At 34.0% G+C, this 20,361-nt stretch overlaps 2 protein-coding genes across 2 annotated transcripts; one reads left to right on the forward strand and one right to left on the reverse strand.

Moving 5' to 3' along the window:
• Nucleotides 1–3,892: 3,892 nt before the first annotated feature.
• LOC110697002 (putative aconitate hydratase, cytoplasmic) lies at nt 3,893–13,008 on the forward strand. Its single transcript, XM_021874336.1, has 20 exons — nt 3,893–4,252; nt 4,943–5,047; nt 5,149–5,309; nt 5,401–5,493; nt 5,768–5,953; nt 6,680–6,841; nt 7,278–7,422; nt 7,527–7,669; nt 7,785–7,841; nt 7,927–8,006; nt 8,084–8,159; nt 8,310–8,495; nt 9,308–9,375; nt 9,478–9,596; nt 9,951–10,072; nt 11,296–11,394; nt 11,480–11,959; nt 12,082–12,180; nt 12,269–12,511; nt 12,614–13,008. Exons 1-20 carry the CDS (start codon nt 3,961–3,963, stop codon nt 12,683–12,685), a joined length of 2,988 nt encoding a protein of 995 aa, XP_021730028.1. The 5' UTR covers nt 3,893–3,960; the 3' UTR covers nt 12,686–13,008.
• A 208-nt stretch (nt 13,009–13,216) lies between these two features.
• On the reverse strand, nt 13,217–15,382 carry LOC110697005 (non-specific lipid-transfer protein-like protein At2g13820). The gene is made up of 3 exons (XM_021874337.1): nt 14,745–15,382; nt 14,446–14,595; nt 13,217–14,355 (listed from the first exon to the last, which is right to left on the reverse strand). The coding sequence occupies exons 1-3, from the start codon at nt 15,052–15,054 to the stop codon at nt 14,234–14,236; spliced, it is 582 nt and encodes a 193-aa protein (XP_021730029.1). The 5' UTR covers nt 15,055–15,382; the 3' UTR covers nt 13,217–14,233.
• Between the last annotated feature and the right edge of the window lie 4,979 nt (nt 15,383–20,361).

Consider the following 20,361-nt stretch of genomic DNA (forward strand, 5'->3'; position numbering starts at 1 on the left):
ATCTGGATTGGCTGTTTTCTTAAAATAAGTTTTCAAAAATAGAGAGAAGAGAAAAGAATTAAAAATTTCCACACTTTCACTTCATTCGATTATGATTCGACATAAAAGGTACTCATCACTGGGTTTGGTTTTGGGGAGACACAATTGTGTGTCTACAAGTTGCAATGCTTCCCAACATCACTAAGACAACTTTGTCAACTCAAATATCTTAAACTTGGGTTTATGAAGAATAAAGAGTACATAGAGAGTGATGCACCATCTTCATCATCTATATTCTTCCCCTATCTTGTGGAGTTACTGTTGGAAAAAAAAACCTTTTGGTTCCATGAATAATAATTGACAAATTAAGAACTTCCTTGGAACAAATTCGATCGCCATACTCGAACCAAATACTTGTTCTCCTTCAATTGTGCTGTGGTTTAGAACCCACTGACTAAGAAGCGAAATACGCTACCACCGGTACAAGTATCCTAGTGACGCACGCCCCCCAAGTTTTACACTGAAGAATATTATTATTATTATTATTATTATTATTATTATTATTATTATTATTATTGTTATTATTATTATGGGGATTTATAAATAATTATAATGAGTAGTTTTAATTATATAAAATCATATTTTTAATGATGTTTATGAGAAATTAATTTAAAAGGTTCATGTACATATAGTTGGGGGTTTTTAATTATTTGTTAACCTTATATTGATTAAGGTTATTTTTATTTGTAGGGCGCGTTCGATCAAGATTCTTGAGGTTTTTTTGGTGTGTTTTGCTAAGCAAGAATCAAGGTACGTTAGGTGGCTAGATACCTTAAAAGTGATTGGTTTGAATAAGCCTGTTTGAATGATTTTATGATGATTGAATTAAAGTAATTTAATTCAATTATGATTTATGAAATAAAAGTATGTTTAAATAATTAGTTTTAATAATTAAACTTGAGTATTGATTTCATATCATGTTTTACATAATTAAAATTATTATTCATGTTTAAAAGGTTTGATTTTGAAAACATGTGGAATTAAATAAAAAGGAGTTTGAATGATTATTATTATTATTAAAAGTTTTTTTATTGGATTTAAAGAGGATCGATTTATTGAATTATTATTATTAAAGTTTTATAAGCATGTTAGTAATCCCACTATGCGGATTTGGTTTATTTGATAAGAGTTTGGACTTTGTATGACCGAGTCTTTCCTCAAGCATAGCCTTGTAACATAAGGAGACTAGCTTGGGAGTGTGCACACTTGGGTGAGGAATTGGTTTTAAAGAAATTGATTTAAATGAGGAATTGGTTTTCTTAAATTTGACTATGGATTATTATTATTGAAATTGGTTTTGGAATTATTGGTTTAATTATTGGAATGGATGAAATTGATTTCAAAAGCATGTTTGCAAATAAATTGAGTTTACATTATCTTGCACTTAGCATACTTAGCATATTTTACTAACTAGTATTTCTTATTTTGTTTTGGTACGCCTTGTTTACCGTAACGGTAAGCAGTGTTGACTAATTTTAGGTGGAGTCAGTGATTGAGCATTTGGAGTCCCGGGAATAGTTTCACCTAGATTAGAAAATGTTGGTCTTTATGTTTATTTTGAGTACTCATGATTATAGTTACTATTTATGGTTTATTATTAATAAAAGAAGAGTATTGAAGTGTTCCGCTGTAAAGTATTGGTTTTGTTTAGTAAGTTTTGAGTAGCCTTGCGTAATCACGCGGCGGTAATACGCCCAAGTCTATCTCTATGGTATAATTATACGTATTATACTGGTATTTCGGCAGAGGGAGATTTGGGGTATTAAACCCTTTCCTTTGCCCTCAATAATTGCGATCCCCCTCTTGGATTTAGAATAATTTCGGAGTTAGGGTTTTAGGTGAGGGTTGGAGTTTCAGGCTAACAGGGGATTTATGTGGAGGGTGGCTTAGGGTTTTGGTTTCAAGAGAGGGTGGGAATACAAGTTTCAATCGAGGGATCAGGGATGGGTTACGGGTTTCAAGTGAGTGTCTGGGGATAGCGATTAGTGCTTCTTCGGGTGTTCAACAAGCCTAATGCGAGTTTCAAGTGGTGGTCAGGCTGGAGGGTTTTAAGCGATTTTGTTTGCTGGCGGTTGGGGGAAGATTGGGCGCCGACAAGGAGGCTGTGTTGGACGCTTGTAGTGAAAGGGGAAGGGGAGAGGGAAACACTAGTTGATGTGGGTGGTCTGGTAGGAGGTTGACTGTCTCGGTGGCAGGAGAAGGGGAAGTGATGGTTGCTTTTTTATTTCTCTTTAAAAAGTTGATTTGATTTGATTTTTTTTATACTTTGTTATTTAAGACCAATAGGGTGGTGTCAAGTGGGCCCTCAATTGGAAAACTGGCCGGAATATTAGAGGGTTGGTGAAACCTACCGATTTTTTAAATTATGGGTAATATTTTTTATTTTTTTAAAAAAGGATGGTTAATTAAACATCTAATGTATAATTTAAGAGTCATTTTCACAACTTCTCACCACATCACTCCAAAACCCAATTCCTCAATTCTCATTCAATCCTTTTTTTTTCTTTTTTTTTTTTTTTTTTTTGCTCTTCAAATAACTTTCAACCTGTCATTTTTTTAAAAATAAATAAAAATACCCTCCTAAAAAAACTTCCACTGTTATTTTTCCTAATAACACACACTACCCCAAAATACTACCAACGTAATATCTTATTATATTACCCAATTTCTTTTTAAAAACACCAATATTACAATAATTGCACATGTTTTTCCAAAATTATGTGTACTCTTTTTTTTAGTAATATCGCTACAATAAGTTCCACTATTTACCTCTTTAGAAATTCTTCCAATTGTTTATTTATATTTTTTAAAATCAGTTAACTATCTTATTATTAATTCAATAATCATCGAAATAAAAGATACATACATAATGTTTTTTTTATGTGACAACATGGTTTTTTTTTTTTTTTTTTTTTTTACGACAAATAGACTGGAGTAACCCCTATAATATTGACGGAGTAACCCTCTATAACACAAAACACATAACCCTTATAACATTGGCGGGATAACAACAATAACTCAACGGGAAACTCCTATAACATTGACAGAGTAACCTCTATAACACTGATAAAGTAACTTCTATAATATCTAGCTACACGGACTATCCAGACACATAAAAGAGTCAGTTGTTATAGCACAAACAACTTCACGTATTTAAAATATATTTTTGTTATTGGATTTTTGTATTGTCTTTCTATAAAATATATATTCCGTGCATTTTGCACGGGTGCACTCTAGTAAGGTATATTTAGGGGTGGTTAATTACAAAAAATCTTACAATTTACCATCCTTAAACTACATATTGATTAAACCGATACATTTAAAAAAATTAAAAGAAAGAGGGCTATCAATTTATGATCCCATCCTACTAGGGATTTCTACTACTCTCCCTCTCAACTATTCAACTCATGAGAGAACAATTTAGAATTTTCATTTGACCCTTGACAATTACAAATCCCATCAACCATCACATAGTACAAATTCTATCGTCATGGGGCAACTCTCAAAATAAAAACATTTTTCTTTTTTCTTAATTGATGAATTGTCAAAAATCCAATTTAAAAATATTTCTCCACCCTAACTTGTGCAAACCACGCGCCCCTTTTACTGGCTTGCCCCACCTTTACAACCTAAAAAAAACAACACCGCCTACAATAATATTCTCAATTCCATTTTTAAAAAAAAGTCAAACTTTCTCATTAAATCACATCCGTTCATTTCATCCTTCTTCAACCATCAACGGCAGAAACCTCTTCATTCTACCACATCTAAACTACCCGCGTCACACCAGATAACTCCTCGAAAAGCTGAAAAAATATTCCCCAAAAATAACAAAAACAGACATAAATACCACCATTTTCCTTCTTCTTCTTCCCCATTTTTTCTCTGAAAAAATTAATTTCATTTCCCAAAAAAATCGTCATGAGTGGAACGACGTCGTCTCTATCTCCATTGCTAAGAGCAGCACGTTTACTTTCTCTCTCCTCTGCTTCTTCATCATCGTATTATTCTCCTTCTTCTAGAATCTTCTCGGCCGTTCAATCTCAGCCGGTTTCCGGTTACCGATTTTCATCGGGTCTCCGATCTATTGCTTCCTCCACTTCCCGGTGGAGTCACGGCACTGACTGGCGATCTCCGGTCACTATTAGGTCTCAGATTGCTTCTTCTCCTCCTACTCCTCTTGAACGATTTCAACGCAGAATCGCAACTATGGGTATAATTTTATAATTTATTTTCGTAATTTAATTTAATTTCATTATTTTTTTGTAATTATTTGCTAAAAAAAGTTGTAATTATTGGATTATGTTATATATAATAATTGATGTGTATGATTTGATCTAAAAGTGAGTATAATTAATAATTAAATCGTGGATAGCTTGTTTTTTAAGTAATTGACTTTAATTTATTGACTATATTATTTATTTTGATGTTGATGGAAAGGTAGATGCTCTATTTAAGGATTGTAAAAGATAAACAAATTTAGGTTTTCGCGGTGTTTTTAGTTTTCGGAATTGAATTTTGATTCATTTTTTACGGCATGATGTTTATAATGGTATAAATGAGCAACGATGGCATTGCAAATTACAAATGGGGAGGAGGATTTGAACTTTTCACCTGTTGTATATCGTCGCTTAATCTTTGCCACTAGGTCAAAACTTCAGCGGTACCTCACAATATAATGTGGGAATCCGCTTGTTGTTGAATTGCTGCTGTGAATTTGTGGAATTTTGAATTTTCGGTATATGTTGAATATTCTAGTTGAAAGTGAAATGAAACTGAAACACTATTGAAGGTTATGCAATATAGACAAAACAAATACTAGTAAAATGAAATTGAATCACCTTTAAATAAAACTCATTCATAATCAATAATCATCTAATGTTTTGATTCTTCAATTGTTCAGCTGCTGAACATCCTTACAAGGAAATCTTCACCAGTCTGCCCAAACCGGGTGGTGGTGAATTTGGAAAGTATTACAGTCTTCCAGGTCTAAATGATCCAAGAGTTGGTAAGTTTGGTTTTAGAGCTCTGTTACGTCTATAACTTTGACCTATTGCTTACTTCGTTACACTAACATTTTTCTTTTGACTCGATTGTTTGATTTCCTAGAGAAGTTGCCTTACTCTATTCGGATCCTCTTGGAGTCTGCCATTCGTAACTGTGATGGCTTTCAAGTTACAAAGGAGGATGTTGAGAAAATCATTGACTGGGAAAACTCAGCACCTAAGCTAGTTGAAATCCCCTTTAAACCCGCTCGTGTCCTTTTACAGGTTTGTTACAAAATTTAGGTATTATATTGACACATATATGCAGAATGTGTATTCAACCTTCGGAAACATCAGCTTTGTTTTTATTTTCCAGGATTTTACTGGTGTGCCAGCTGTGGTTGATTTGGCTGCAATGAGAGATGCCATGAAGAACCTTAACAATGACCCTAACAAGATCAATCCATTGGTTCGTTTCTTATTCTATGTTTTTGACGATCCTGAAAATCATTTTTCAGTGTCTGTGGAAAAGAATATTATATAAACCATTCTCTGTGATCTCTAATATCAGTCATGGTTTTTATTTATGCCCTTAATCCAACAAAGAAATGTTGTGCCTTAGACTGGTATTTGTGCTTTTCATGCACAAATTTTATTTCTTGAGTAGCATATAACACTAGTAATTCCATTTAAAAAAAATTGTCCTGTATTCTTAAATTTACTTCCCTTGCTTTGCATGACAGGTTCCTGTGGATCTTGTCATTGATCATTCAGTTCAAGTTGATGTAGCAAGGTCTGAGAACGCAGTTCAGGCCAATATGGAACTCGAGTTCAAGAGGAATGGAGAGAGGTTTGGTTTCCTAAAATGGGGATCAACTGCTTTCCGTAACATGCTTGTTGTTCCACCTGGTTCTGGAATTGTGCACCAGGTACGAGTAATCCTTGATTTTGATTACCTGCAAGGCCTATTTTATGTTACTGGAGTGTTTTTTATGACGTTAGGGTGAGTTTATCCCCAATCTACTCTAGACTCTGCCACATCACTTTTCTACTTACTTTTAAATGTTTTTTTTATTACTCAGAGTCATATAAGAGTTTCTCCAAATTCACACATTATCCCAAGACTCACTTCAGACTCATTTATCCTTTCAAAAATATAATTTTTTTTTAAAAATATAAAACAACAATCATGATTTTTTTAATACGAAGTATATAGAAATTACACTAGCCATTGTGAAGTTTGGATTGAATTGCATGTTAGGTGATGAGGTGGCAATAATTGGATGGCTAATGAGAAGATGTTGCAGTAATCTGGTGACATGCAAAGTCTGGAGGAGAGTTTTAATTTTACAAACTCACTCCAAGACTCACATGAGTCTTTTACTATATTAACGCTTGAGTCTTGAGTGAGACTCATCTCAAGACTCACCTCAAGACCTCCGATAAACTCACCCTTATGATTTTTTAATGTATTGTTTAGTTTATTTACTGTCACGCAACATACTGGCCTCATCATCTTGTCCTTTTGTTCTTTGCTCTTTTGTCCGTTTGTTCTTTGCTTTTCTTCTTAAGTTACTTGAAATCTTGATTTGGACTTGATGGTTTTCAGCAAACTATGTTAATTATACAGGCTGTGTTGTTTCATGAAAATACAGGTCAATTTGGAGTATCTTGGACGGGTGGTTTTCAACAACGAGGGACTTCTTTATCCAGATAGTGTTGTTGGTACCGATTCACACACAACCATGATTGACGGGCTAGGTGTTGCTGGTTGGGGTGTTGGAGGAATCGAAGCTGAGGCAACTATGCTTGGTCAGGTAGCTGGTGCTTAAAAGTTTTTGTTGCTTTCCAATTTCCATTTGTAATAAATATTTATTATCAGTAAATGTTGTCATAAGAAATAAGTGGTAAAAAGTTTTTGTTTAGTTGATTTATATAGGAGTGGCTTTGTATAACATGAGATGCTTAATCATGTGTTATACTCTTATTAACTAATATATATATGTACCCTTTTGCAGCTGGTTTGTGTATTAGTTGTAATATGTAGTATTAAAGAAGTTAACAGGATTTACATGTAATTTTATAAATATATTCTATTCCCTGTGTTTAATACTAAAATATGCAAAAAGTACCTAACTCTACAGGCTGTCTCCCCACCCCCCCCCCCCCTCCTCTATTTATTTTAAATTTAGAAGTCCTTTGAAAGAGGGTTTGAATTTTACCCCCTAACATTGTGTGGATTTGAGTGTGCAGCCTATGAGCATGGTTTTACCTGGTGTTGTTGGATTCAAGATGACTGGTAAACTACGTGATGGTGTCACAGCCACAGATCTGGTTTTGACTGCAACACAAATGTTGAGGAAGCATGGTGTTGTTGGCAAGTTTGTCGAGTTTCATGGTAAGTTATTGGACGGTTACACAAAAAGATTTAGAGGGTGGTTATTACTTATTAAGTTGGCAGGGGGTCATTATGGAAGTTTATGTTTCTTCTTGCACATACAGGTCAGGGAGTGGGTCAATTGTCACTTGCTGATAGGGCTACTATTGCCAACATGTCTCCTGAATATGGAGCAACTATGGGTTTCTTCCCTGTGGATCATGTTACTTTGGATTACTTAAAATTGACCGGAAGAAGTGATGAGACTGTTAGTTACATCACATACCTTATTCTCTCTCTTTTATCATTGTATATTTTTAAAACCATATTAGTTTTCACAACAGGTAGACGATCACTAAAATTTGTGTTTCTTTTGATTACAGGTTTCTATGATTGAGCAATATCTACGGGCAAATAAGATGTTTGTTGACTACAGTGAGGTTGAAACTCGTCATTTTTGTCATTCCATTTACCTATAATATTGGCATTTACATTCTGATATAAATACAATTTTGTTTGCATCAGCCTCAACAAGATAGAGTTTATTCATCATATCTTGAGCTGGATTTAGCAGAAGTTGAGCCATGCATATCAGGACCAAAACGGTATGCTTCTCATAGTTTAAACTTGTTATATTCCATTTTATATCTGATTTGATGCTGATGTAACCTTTTACCGATAGGCCACATGACCGCGTTCCCCTGAAGGAAATGAAGGCTGATTGGAATTCGTGTCTTAACAACAAAGTTGGTTTCAAGGTAAAACCATCCACAAATATTGTTAACTTGTTTTTCTAATGTGTTGTACTATTCATTTCACTACTCCACTCTGATTTACACAATACATATTGATTGTTATGGACATTATTTTGGTGTTCAAGTATTCCTAATTACATTGTTATTTTGTAGGGTTTTGCTATTCCCAAAGAAGAGCAGGATAAAGTTGCTAAATTTTCATTCCATGGCCAGCCTGCTGAATTGAAGCATGGTAGTGTTGTCATAGCAGCTATAACAAGTTGCACTAACACATCAAACCCAAGTGTTATGTTGGGTGCTGCTTTGGTCGCAAAGAAAGCTACTGAGTTGGGTTTGGAGGTCAGTAGATTTGACTTTAAAGATGATGCTTTACCTCTGTGTGACAGGGATTGGCTATGTACCTTTATTATCCTAATGATGATGTATCCACATATTTGTGATAGGTTTGTTTATATTCCTTGGTTCAATGGCATTTGAAAGATGGTCATTTATATTAATTGAACAAGTTCTTTGAGTGATACTTCTTTTATTAAATAAAACTTGTTTATTTTTGTATGACATTAGATTACACAAGTACTTGTTTAATGTTTACCAATGCAGTAAGTATAAACTGTTGTGAACAGGATTGGTGGTTCTAGTATTGTTTTTTTTTTTTCACCAATTCTGATTTCTTGCACTTACTATTCTGCTTGTATATGGCTTTTGTTTTTTTAGAATTAAAAACAAGTGTACAACTAGGTTCTGCATGATGGTTTGTTTTAGTTGGTTAAGTAAATTAAATTTATTAGAGGGCCTAGTAATAAGCTTTGTATCCGATGTTTTCTTGTTTGCAGCTATAACTTATCACATAAATTATTCTGATAGGGAAAAGTAATTGACTTATGGTGATAAGTAGTAAAACCATTTATCTAGTTTATTTATGGCCAAAACCTTGATTTATTTTGTTGGATGTTTGTGTTGTCCGGTTTTTGTTTCTGAATTTGTTACTAATCTTTCTATTCAAGTTAAAGTTCCTCATTCAGTTCCTCCTCTAGAGAGGGTGGGGGATAATGTACATTATTTTGCTTTGTTTGGCAATTTTTTTTGATACTATTTGGCTTTTTTTTTTTTCATTTATCCAAAAGCCAATTATTTGATGGTTTTTTTAACAGGTCAAGCCCTGGGTTAAAACCAGTCTTGCTCCTGGATCTGGTGTAGTTACAAAATATCTGAAAAAGAGGTAATGGTTTTTGTTATTTATTGATGACATAAATTTTTAATTAAGTTAATCAAAATGGATGTTTATGGGTCATTATTATTTTTTGGTTTGTGTTTTATATAGTGGTCTGCAGAAGTACTTGGATCAACAGGGCTTCAACATTGTCGGTTATGGTTGCACAACTTGTATTGGAAACTCTGGTGATCTAGATGAATCTGTTTCTGCCGCTATTTCTGAAAATGGTACGTTCTTGGTTTAAATGTAAATTTATGCTTTAGCTTTGTCTGTAATGCTACATTTTAGTGTAAACCTTTTTGATGAAATTTTCCAAATGTAGTTCAGTCTCTGTATCGTGGTTCATATCACAGTTGATTTTATATTTCCTGAATTTTGCTACAAGTCTGCTTGTGTGGTTACCCTGAAATGCGCAGAGCCACATAAGACTAGCTCTTTAAAATGTAAAAATGTGTAAAACTTGAAATTCAGTGACTGACATTTATTTAACCTGGGTTGTAACATGAATGCTCATATTAGGTGTACTTTTGTGCTAAGACATTCTTATAATCTAATGTGGTATGCCTGGTTTCTTTATGCAGATATTGTTGCAGCAGCTGTGCTTTCTGGTAACCGTAATTTTGAAGGTCGTGTTCACCCTCTGACACGAGCCAACTATCTTGCTTCTCCTCCATTGGTTGTTGCTTATGCATTGGCTGGAACTGTAAGTACACATAATTACCTACTGATTTCTGATAAGCACAGTATAATATATTTAATGGTGTATATGATACTCAAAATATAGACCTTGATACAGATGCAGGTTTGAGCTCTGATTGTTTATGGTATCTAAAGGTTGTCTAATTATCAGTTGTGTATTTGATAATGCAATAATACCTCGAGGAAGTTTGATAGATCATGGAACTGCATCATTTAGATAATTCTAGCTCTGTTGGAGTTTTAATATCGAGTCTGTAAGTATTTAAAAGAAACTGTTTTGATAGGCCATGAGGATTCAAACTTTAGTATTAATGAACAAGGGTAGGATGCTATGTTTGTTCTAAGTTGTTCTGTTAGCGGACTCGATCTGTTACAAATGGGTGAATGCGAGGAACAACCCTAGAACCCTGAAGGAATATATATATATATATATATATATATATATAATATATATATATATATAATATATATATATATATATATATATAGAGAGAGAGAGAGAGAGAGAGAGAGAGAGAGAGAGAGAGAGAGAGAGAGAGAACATTTTACTTGTAATCTGGATACAACCTTGGGTGAATCAGATTGTAATGATGCGTCTGGAATGGTGAATGTGATGAACAACCCTAGAACTCTGTAGGGTTTAGAGCTAAATAAAGTTTGACTTGTTTTGCAATCTGGATACATCCTTGGGTGAATTGAATTAAAATGATGTGTCCAGAATTTTTTGTGGAAGGATATTGCTCCTATGAGTGTTTTAGTGCCTTGATTCTAGGGGTTTTGTGGGCAACTGATGTAGAATTGGTATGAATCTAGCTGTCACTGTTGTCAGGGGTTTGCACTTCGTAAGGCAACCTTGTCTGGTGCTTGTGTATACTAGTAACCCATGCATCTTTACTGTCCTGCCTGGGTCATGTGTTACATAATACATATCCTGGAAAAATGAGCTTAGCTACATGCTTTTTAATTTTTTTTAAAAAAAAGTTATCATTATAATTTTTATCTTCTGGATGTCTTCCACATATCTGTGCCATGTGTGGTCTATGCACAGTGAAATAAATTATGATCAATAATTCATTTTATCAGGGGCTGAGCCAATAAACACAGAATTCACTATTTTTCTCAGTACCATTTTCTTTTGGTCTTTTCTTTCATCTTCAGATGTTTATTTTATTGAAGGGGATAGCAGTTGAAAGTATTGATTGACCCAATCAATCTTGCATTTTATAGGTTGATATTGACTTTGATAAAGATCCTATTGGTACTGGAAAGGATGGAAAGAGTGTTTACTTCAGAGACATTTGGCCTAGCAATGATGAGATAGCTCAGGTATATATGACCTTTGTAATAGGCTCTCTGTATGCATTCTTTTTGTGATGGGCAATGAATTTTAATGCTCTATATGCTGATTTAGGTTGTGCAATCAAGTGTATTGCCCGACATGTTCAAAAGTACCTATGAAGCTATCACTAAGGGGAACCCAATGTGGAATTCTCTTGAAGTTCCTGCTGGCACCCTCTACAAGTGGGACCCAAACTCCACATATATACATGAACCCCCATATTTCAAGAATATGAGCTTGAATCCACCTGGACCTTTTGGAGTAAAGGATGCCTATTGTCTTCTTAATTTCGGCGACAGTATCACTACCGATCATATCTCACCAGCAGGGAGCATCCACAAGGATAGTCCTGCAGCCAAGTTTTTACTAGAACGTGGGGTTGATCGCAAAGATTTCAACTCATATGGTAGCCGTAGAGGCAATGACGAAGTGATGGCAAGGGGTACCTTCGCAAACATTCGCATTGTAAACAAGCTTTTGAATGGAGAAGTGGGTCCAAAAACAATTCACATTCCAACTGGGGAGAAGTTGTATGTTTTTGATGCTGCAATGGTAAAAACTAACTCTTTATTTTTTGCTTTTGACATTTATGGTGAATCTTCCATTTTGCTAGTGCCTAGTAATTGAAGCTAATTGCATGAGATGTGTAAAGTTAATCTCAATCTCAATTGCAGAGGTACAAGGAGGCTGGTCATGACACCATTGTCCTAGCTGGTGCTGAGTATGGAAGTGGTAGTTCAAGGGATTGGGCTGCTAAAGGTCCAATGTTGCAGGTAAGTGTTAAATGGTGTATGAATTCTTTTGCTCGTGTTTTTATGAAATTGTTGCTTAATAATGGAAATAAATTATTTGATGTGACAGGGCGTGAAAGCTGTGATCTCTAAGAGTTTTGAGAGGATCCACCGTAGTAATCTTGTAGGTATGGGAGTTATCCCGCTATGCTTCAAGGCTGGCGAGGATGCCGAAACATTAGGGCTAACTGGTCATGAGAGATACACAATTGACCTTCCTTCTAAAGTTAGCGAGATTAGACCAGGACAAGATGTCACAGTTAAAACTGACAATGGAAAGTCGTTTGTTTGCACCCTCCGCTTCGACACAGAGGTGCTTAATAACATCTATTCATTTTGATTTGCTTGTTATAATTTTGCTTGGGTACTTGAGCGGGAAATTATGGAATACTAATCGTATGTAATTGTTTTGTAGGTTGAGCTGGCCTATTTCGACCATGGTGGAATCCTTCCATACGTCATTCGTCAATTGATGAAGCAACAATAATCATTCTTGGATTGAAATCAGTTTTGTCCTTTCTTGCTCTCCTCTACCTCTTTCAGACAGCGAAGAGTTCTCAATTGAGAGTTTTTGTTAATAATTGAGCACCTTGTTTTTGGCTAATAATTGAGCACCGTGTGATTTGAAATTTCATGAACTCGTGTGCTTTAGGCTATAAAATTTTCAACCATTAAATCTCTAAGTGGTTTAATTTATTTTAATTCATAGTGGTTTAATTAATTTCCTTAACGAGTGTTTATTGAATTGTCTTCCATCTATTTTATGCTTAGTTTTGTTTGAAAATTATGATAAGAGTCATTTATACTCCATATTGAATAGTATCAAGTAGCGGCATCACTGGCATGTACTTTGTGAATCTCCAATGTAACTTGTTACTTTTTCAGTTTCTTAATACATGCAAGTTGATTTTATTTTTAATGAATGTATAATAAAGTCAACTTGTTGAATATGTTAAACCAACGGAGTATTATTTTGTATTTTTAAGTGAATTGCTATTTGCAACCAAAGCATTACTCTTAACGCCATATTTAGTTGCCTCTGTCATGCCAAATGCCAACATAATTTCCTGCAAACAACCCAACTTTTCAGTTGGTACTATGGATGCAATTTTGGTGATGACGATTTGTGTACATCTCAGGGAGGCTATGCTGTGGGTCTGGGTGATGATGAACATTTGTCGTTGGCACGACAGGTAATATATATGTAGTATGTTTTTAACGTTGAGGCACTTGCTTTACATGCCTAAACTATGGCATAGGCGCTTGCTTTACACACCTATAACATGGCACAGGTGCCTGTGGTGTTTTGCAGATTGCATCTTGCCCATGGTATAGGCCATGGGTGTGGAACATATTACACGTGATTACGTGTGCAATAATATTTGTATATGGCTTATATGCAATAGGGATAATTTCACAATAGTCTGTGGTAAGTTGCTCACAAATTAATACGCAGTTTACTCCTTATTTAAGGCAAAAGTATTGTTTCCTACAAAACTATGCATCATTTTACATTTGATCATGGTAACATGCATAACACACTTACACCTTATGTGATGCAGTAATTTGTTTTAGAAAGAAACTCATAGGGTTTATGATCAACACACTTAACACCTTAATTAGCTATAAAATTGTGTACACTCTTCTTCTTTCTTTTACAAGCTTACAACCTTTAATTAACCCCTTCTTTTAGATTTTATTACTTGCCTACTTGTAACTCTTTAAGTCCTTTTTTTCTCTTCATGATACTTTCTAAATGTGTAATAAGTTAGCCCTTTTTTCAAGTGTTCATTTACTTTGATAGACTGCATGCAACTTTATACATGTCTACTTGTAGAATTGTAACAAAACTCGGATCTAATAATAACAATGTTTTTCGTACAAAAGAATTATTATTAAGTAGGAGTAAATGATACAAGAAGTATATGATTATACAAAAGTAATCATCTATGGAGTATAATGTTATAGATCAAATGAACATATTGATCAAAACCGAAACCTTTCAATATCTTTAGCATTATGGAGTATTCTTATTTCAAACTGCAATGATAGCAGAAACGCTTGAAGTAATGAAGAGAAGGAAGAGGGTGAAATGAAATGAAAATTTGGTCTTGTTCCCGTTTGATGTACTTCCTGTAGTTGATTTCGATCCAGCTCCTGCAATCATATATCAATTATTAAAGGATATTTTCATTAACTTAGCAAGAAATAAAATGTGAAGATGCACATAAATAAGCTTTGGAGTACCAGCTGAAGGAGTGCTAGAGACTGTTGGCGATGTTGGAGAGTCATCAGGATTGACTGAACCCTCTGGTGTCGAGGCATCAGCAGGCGAAGCTGTTGGGGAACCAACAGGGGATGCTGCAGAGGTTCCTCCTGATGATGGCTGGTTTGCAGCTGCAACATATATCATACAATATCTTTGTTAATATTCATAATACATAAAGTTTAATCATATATTATGCACACTTATAAGTTAAGACCCTTAATTTCGGGTGCAAACTTTTATCAACTTCACCAGCAGAAAAGGAAGAGATGATGCTTACCATTGCACTTGCTAACAGGAGGAGTTTGAACGTTGCAGGCGGTTGGGAGGGCTAGAGCCTGGGTCTGATTGATGGTGACTCCAAAGTTGGAGGCACCGCCATTAAGCACTTGACAAAGGCACTGAGGTTGTGATTTAACAACACTAGATAGTTGCGAACAGCATGAAGAGGATGGGGTAGAAGAGCTTCCTGAGATATAATTAAGACATGGGGCTAATCCCACTATTGCAGATGTGCACCCTGACTGAGCCAAAGCTCCACCCGATAACATGCTCATGACTAGCACCATCGCGACTAGTGAAGAAGCCATTTTTGTGTGTATAAAACTACTGAAACAAAGTTTTTTTTTTTTTTCCTTTGTTGTATGTTTTTATCCTTAAGAGTAGGAGTAGATTGAATGCCAGATAATAATATTGGAGTTGAGTTTTATAGTGAGGTTACTTACAAAGAGAAGTCAAAATAATTATGTTGGTCACCTAAAATTTCTAATTTAGGCATGTAAGTGAACTAACTTCCAGGTGTGTATTATTATGAGAGTATAATTAAGAAGGCAACAGGAAAAAGACAGTTCTGTTATTGTTATATTCAACAGCAAATAAATATTTGTCAATGTTATATACTTAAGTACTAATAAGGAGATTACATTGTTTAATAATTAAAGTTAGGTACTCATGATGCAAATTTTATTAATTACTTGGACAATATTAGTTCTTTAATTAATGTCGAAACATCATTTATTAGAATAGTAAACATTAAATTGCCTACCGTTCAAGTATGTTACAATAAAAAGTGACTGAAAATGAAATGTAAAGTTATGAACTCTCTACAGGAGTACATGCAGGATATTTGACTAAGGTGAAGGTAGTAGATTCTTTTTTTTTTTTTTTTTTTGGTTGTTGTTGTTGTAAGAGCTACAAAAGTAGTGATGTAGCCATGTAAGTGGGGTTTAAAATCAAATTTTAAGTATGAACCAAAACTTAAACCAACTAAACAATGTCATCCACAAAATCATGGTTACACTAGTTATTACTCCTACATTTTATTAAGGATTGTTAGGAGGAAATTTTGTATTTTCCCACCCACCAAATACACACATTTTGAAATGACCATCCAAAAATAATTTATTTTAAATTACCACTTATTAATTTAAATAAATATTTAAATCATCACCTTTTACCTCTTTTCAGTTATTTTTCCAATTTATGTACCTATGTTACTTCTTAAGATCTTATGGAAATGCTCTTTGTCTATAGAAACTCAGTTTTTGTGGGATTTTTTTATTTTTTTTTTGTAGATTTGTTTGTTTCATAATATCTAGCAAGTTGGAAAGTTTACAATTTTAAAATCTTATATACTATTGGGTTTTGATAGCTCTGCTATTTGTTTGACCATATATCCAGCAATAAATAAATCTCTTAAAATAATGTTTTTTTTTTTTGAAGACCAAAATAATGGTAATTAGTTTTTGCTTTGTTTAGTGTTAGATATGCTGTTTGTTGTATAAAATGTTGTAATGAAATCAGTGTTATTGCCTAGAGTCGATAGATGTAGGATGGGATTAATCCTTTTACAATAATTTGATTTGTTCTTAATAATGATTTTTTTTTTTTTGGAGTTTTTAGGATTTATTTTTGCTTTGTTTATTTAACCATTTCATCTGTACTAATTTTGTTTGTTTAAAAAGGATATTTCCTATTTCATGACAACACTTCGATGTGATTCTTTTGCAGATGAAGGAAAATATTTTAATACGTTTTCTATGCATCATATTAGATCTTGGCCATAGACGGTTGAAATAAAAGAAATTTTCAATATCCATTAATTTGAATATGAAATGCGTACACTGAAATCATCTTATAGGAAACTTGGTATCTCATACAGAAGACGGGACAACATATGATATTTTATAGACGTCATATATACTAAAATAACTCAGGGCATGTACTGTGTGAGAAGTGTTGAGAGAAATTGGAATTATTACTATCAATTTTTCTTAATTATATATAAAGTATATGTCAACAATGTGCGTGAAATAAATAATATATGTGTAATATACGTTATTTGTTAATTTATGAATTTTTTTATATAATTTGTTTATGTTGTGGATAAGTATCCTTCCAATTTTATAGTTAGTATAGAAATTACAGTCATGCTATTTATAGGGGTGTTATGATAACTTAATTACTATAATCCATAAAAAATTGATTGCCGCAGAATATTTGTTGATCCGAATTAAATCTGTTAATACTTTGTTAGATTATCTGCGGGATACAAACAAGTCGTGACACTGTTAACCCATGTCGTGTGTGATTGAAGGAAATTTTATCCTAATCACGACATCAAATCTGAGAATTGTGGCATCACATGTCACCCAACGTCTTACCACACGTCTTACAAATGTGAATATTATAATCAAACACCACGTATACTACTTAAATTTCGCATCAAGTACAAAATTCATTCTCGTTGCCTTTCGAGTACAAGCTCCGTGCGTGCATTTTTATCTAATCATGTAGAGTAGGATTTCCTTAATAATTTTATCATATTTATGTTTTTTTTTTTTTAAATAATTAATGTGTTATGAAATATCTAAATATGAATAACTATTATCCTATATACAATTTGAACATTTTAAAGTTGGGTATTTAACCTTATCCGATGATGGAACCCTAAATAATATACATGTATATAAATCACGTACTAGATGAAATGATATATAGAACGTAACAAAATTTCTATCTATAATTCTCTTTTATATTTAACACGGTATGAGCACCATAGCCAAATAACCAAACGAACGAAGGACTTTAACCATATTAATATTAGCAATTTTACAATTCTCCCGCTAAAAAAGGTACCCGATATTTCTGTTTTATTTCTCCTAAATTATGATTTTTGAATCTATAATTAAAAACATGGTTGATGATATATACTTCACAATACGAGTTCTCCAATTTAAGCTTTTAAGGACACCATTGAATTATCTATTTAAGGTGTAATCATATTTTTAATATTATATGCTTTAATGGATTACTTTTGATGCATACAATTATAGTTTACTGTAAATTGCCAATGAATTATTTAAAGTAGTACTGCTTGGGTATTTGTATTGACGTAGGCTTTATTTTGTTTTATCAGGGATCGTTTCTGTAGAATAATTAACAACTAATTCAGAGTTAAGCAATGAATTCTTCTTAGACATAGTCACATGTTTCATATCCTCTAATGCTATAGAATAATTAACCATTATTTGTGATTGTTTCTAATTCCATCATAATAGTCTGAAACACTTACATATGATTGCTTAAATTTATAATGCCTTGTCTATTATGCATGGGGTTATGTATTGGAATATCTATATATTATTCATAATTGTATTATATAACAAACTAATTAGATCATCTAGAATTTAATGATTATAACGATTAAAATTTATTAGCTAGGTAATACTTCACGTAACGTCACGTTGTCGCGATTAATGAATTTTGGTAGTGTGATATAGCAAACTAATTAATTAGATCTTCTAGCATCAAATTGTTTTTTTTAGTTATAAGTTTAATAATCCATAATTGTAACTTTAAGGGTATGCGATTAAGCGGTTTCTCCGTTTTATATGGAGTACTAATCCCTACAAGTAAAACAAGGCATACAACTCTAATTATGGTACGACTCAGATGAGATTTTTCAGTAGGTTGCAAATACTTATAGACTAGTTTGGCATATGATAATTATGTAGGAGTTTATAGGTATTACGTAGCGGAAAAACATGAATCATATTCAATCAAGTACCAATCCCAAGAATCACATGCATAACACACAAGACACATAATCATACCTTTGACGCGTGAATTCCACGAAGCTATTCGACAGGCAAATCAGGGAGAGAATAGAGCCCCAAGCGTTGCTCCTCTACTTAGTCCACGAGATTCGAACAAGCCGTCCACCAATACTAGATTGGTCGAGTGATTGAGGAAAACCGCGATCACCACCTTTATGGACAACCGACCACCGCACGAACCACCACCACCACGACACACCACCGGCGCCTAGGAGGAGGAAAGAGCCGTGTATGAGAGAGGACTATGAGAGGGGTTAGGTTTCGTGTTTTTTTTTTTCTAATTAGGGTTTGATCACACTGATCAGTTAATTGCTTCCTTGCTGCAAACCTAGGCACCTAGTCTATTTATAATCTCATTATAATTAGACTAGGGCACGAAGCCCAAAACTTCTTTGTCCACTCCATATGGCCGTCCACCTAGAGAGATGAGGCCCGTGATGGGCCTCGTCCTCTAATGCTCGATCTAGCCCCTTTGTGTGACCTTATAGGATCCTTCCAATTGGGCTTTGGGCTATTTTACTAGTCCAAAAATCGTTAGTACCTCTAGCTATGGCAAAATGACGACCCAAATGTACGAACTTAATTATCTCCATAATTTGATCCATTTATATATCTAGTAATTGTACACGACGAAGACATAACTCCTTCAATCTCCCACTTGTCTGAGACAAGGGTGCAATATTCAAATTCCTTAAGTCAATATATGTGTCGATTTGATAATATGATTGCATCACATGTCGAGATCATATTAATCTACAAATCGTTTCTTGAAATCTGAGTTAGAATTATAAAACCAAATGATTACTGTGTAATGCATTTGAACGCGGCCACGTATTTTCTGAATTCTCCCTCTTCAAGCGGCCATGACACATTTCCTAATTTAATAGGTAGACTCTATCCAATCTTGTGGTAACATGACTCCCACTCAACTTCTGAAATAACCGGGAAACACCCTTTATAATCTCCAGTTACGGCTAGACGTTTGAGTGTACCACAGTCACAACATCCATTGAATGAAATCAATGTTCCACTCATGTCAAAGGAATCCACTAATATATACGGAAGCTCTATACTTGAACTTCAAAGTAGGTCAATAGCTCGATCATGCATCATTCATGCATATCCAAGTGATTGACTGAGCATCACTATGCCCCTATAGCCCATGAAACTGCGCTATCCAATCAATCTTACATGCTAGTTCTTTTATTGAAATCATTTATGTCCACGTTAATGATCTCGAACTAGGAACTTTAAATAATGTATGAATTTTGTTCACCTGTGGGGTTTCAATTCACCAGGTCATCAACCTGATGAGCCCATCAATTCATAATTATTTTGGACATTTTATTTAATTTCCAAAACCATAATTAAATAAGAGAAATAATAATTTCTATTTTAAACATAATTCTGCAAATTGATGCATTTCTCATGTAATATGCTTTCTCAAAACATATACAACTTAAATTACATAACTTGCTTCAATCCAAGACTTTAATATGACTCTCATATCTTAGTCCATGGAAGGGGTTTTAGTGATTTCTCACTCATAATAAAACTTTGCAAAACACGACCTTCCGCTGGTCAATGATCTCATAATTGAGGTGATATCTCATATCCTTTTGTTTGGATTTGTGATGTGACTCTGGCTCCTTTGTTCTTGGGCAAAGGTGACATGTTAGTCACATGACATTTTAATCCAAACTTCCTCTGTAACTATCCGACTATAGTTTAATACACATATTCTGACATTGAGTATGCAACAGTGCTCTGCTTTGAACT

Source organism: Chenopodium quinoa, unplaced genomic scaffold, assembly GCF_001683475.1.
Source record: "Chenopodium quinoa cultivar QQ74 unplaced genomic scaffold, ASM168347v1, whole genome shotgun sequence".
Lineage (NCBI taxonomy): Eukaryota > Viridiplantae > Streptophyta > Magnoliopsida > Caryophyllales > Amaranthaceae > Chenopodium > Chenopodium quinoa.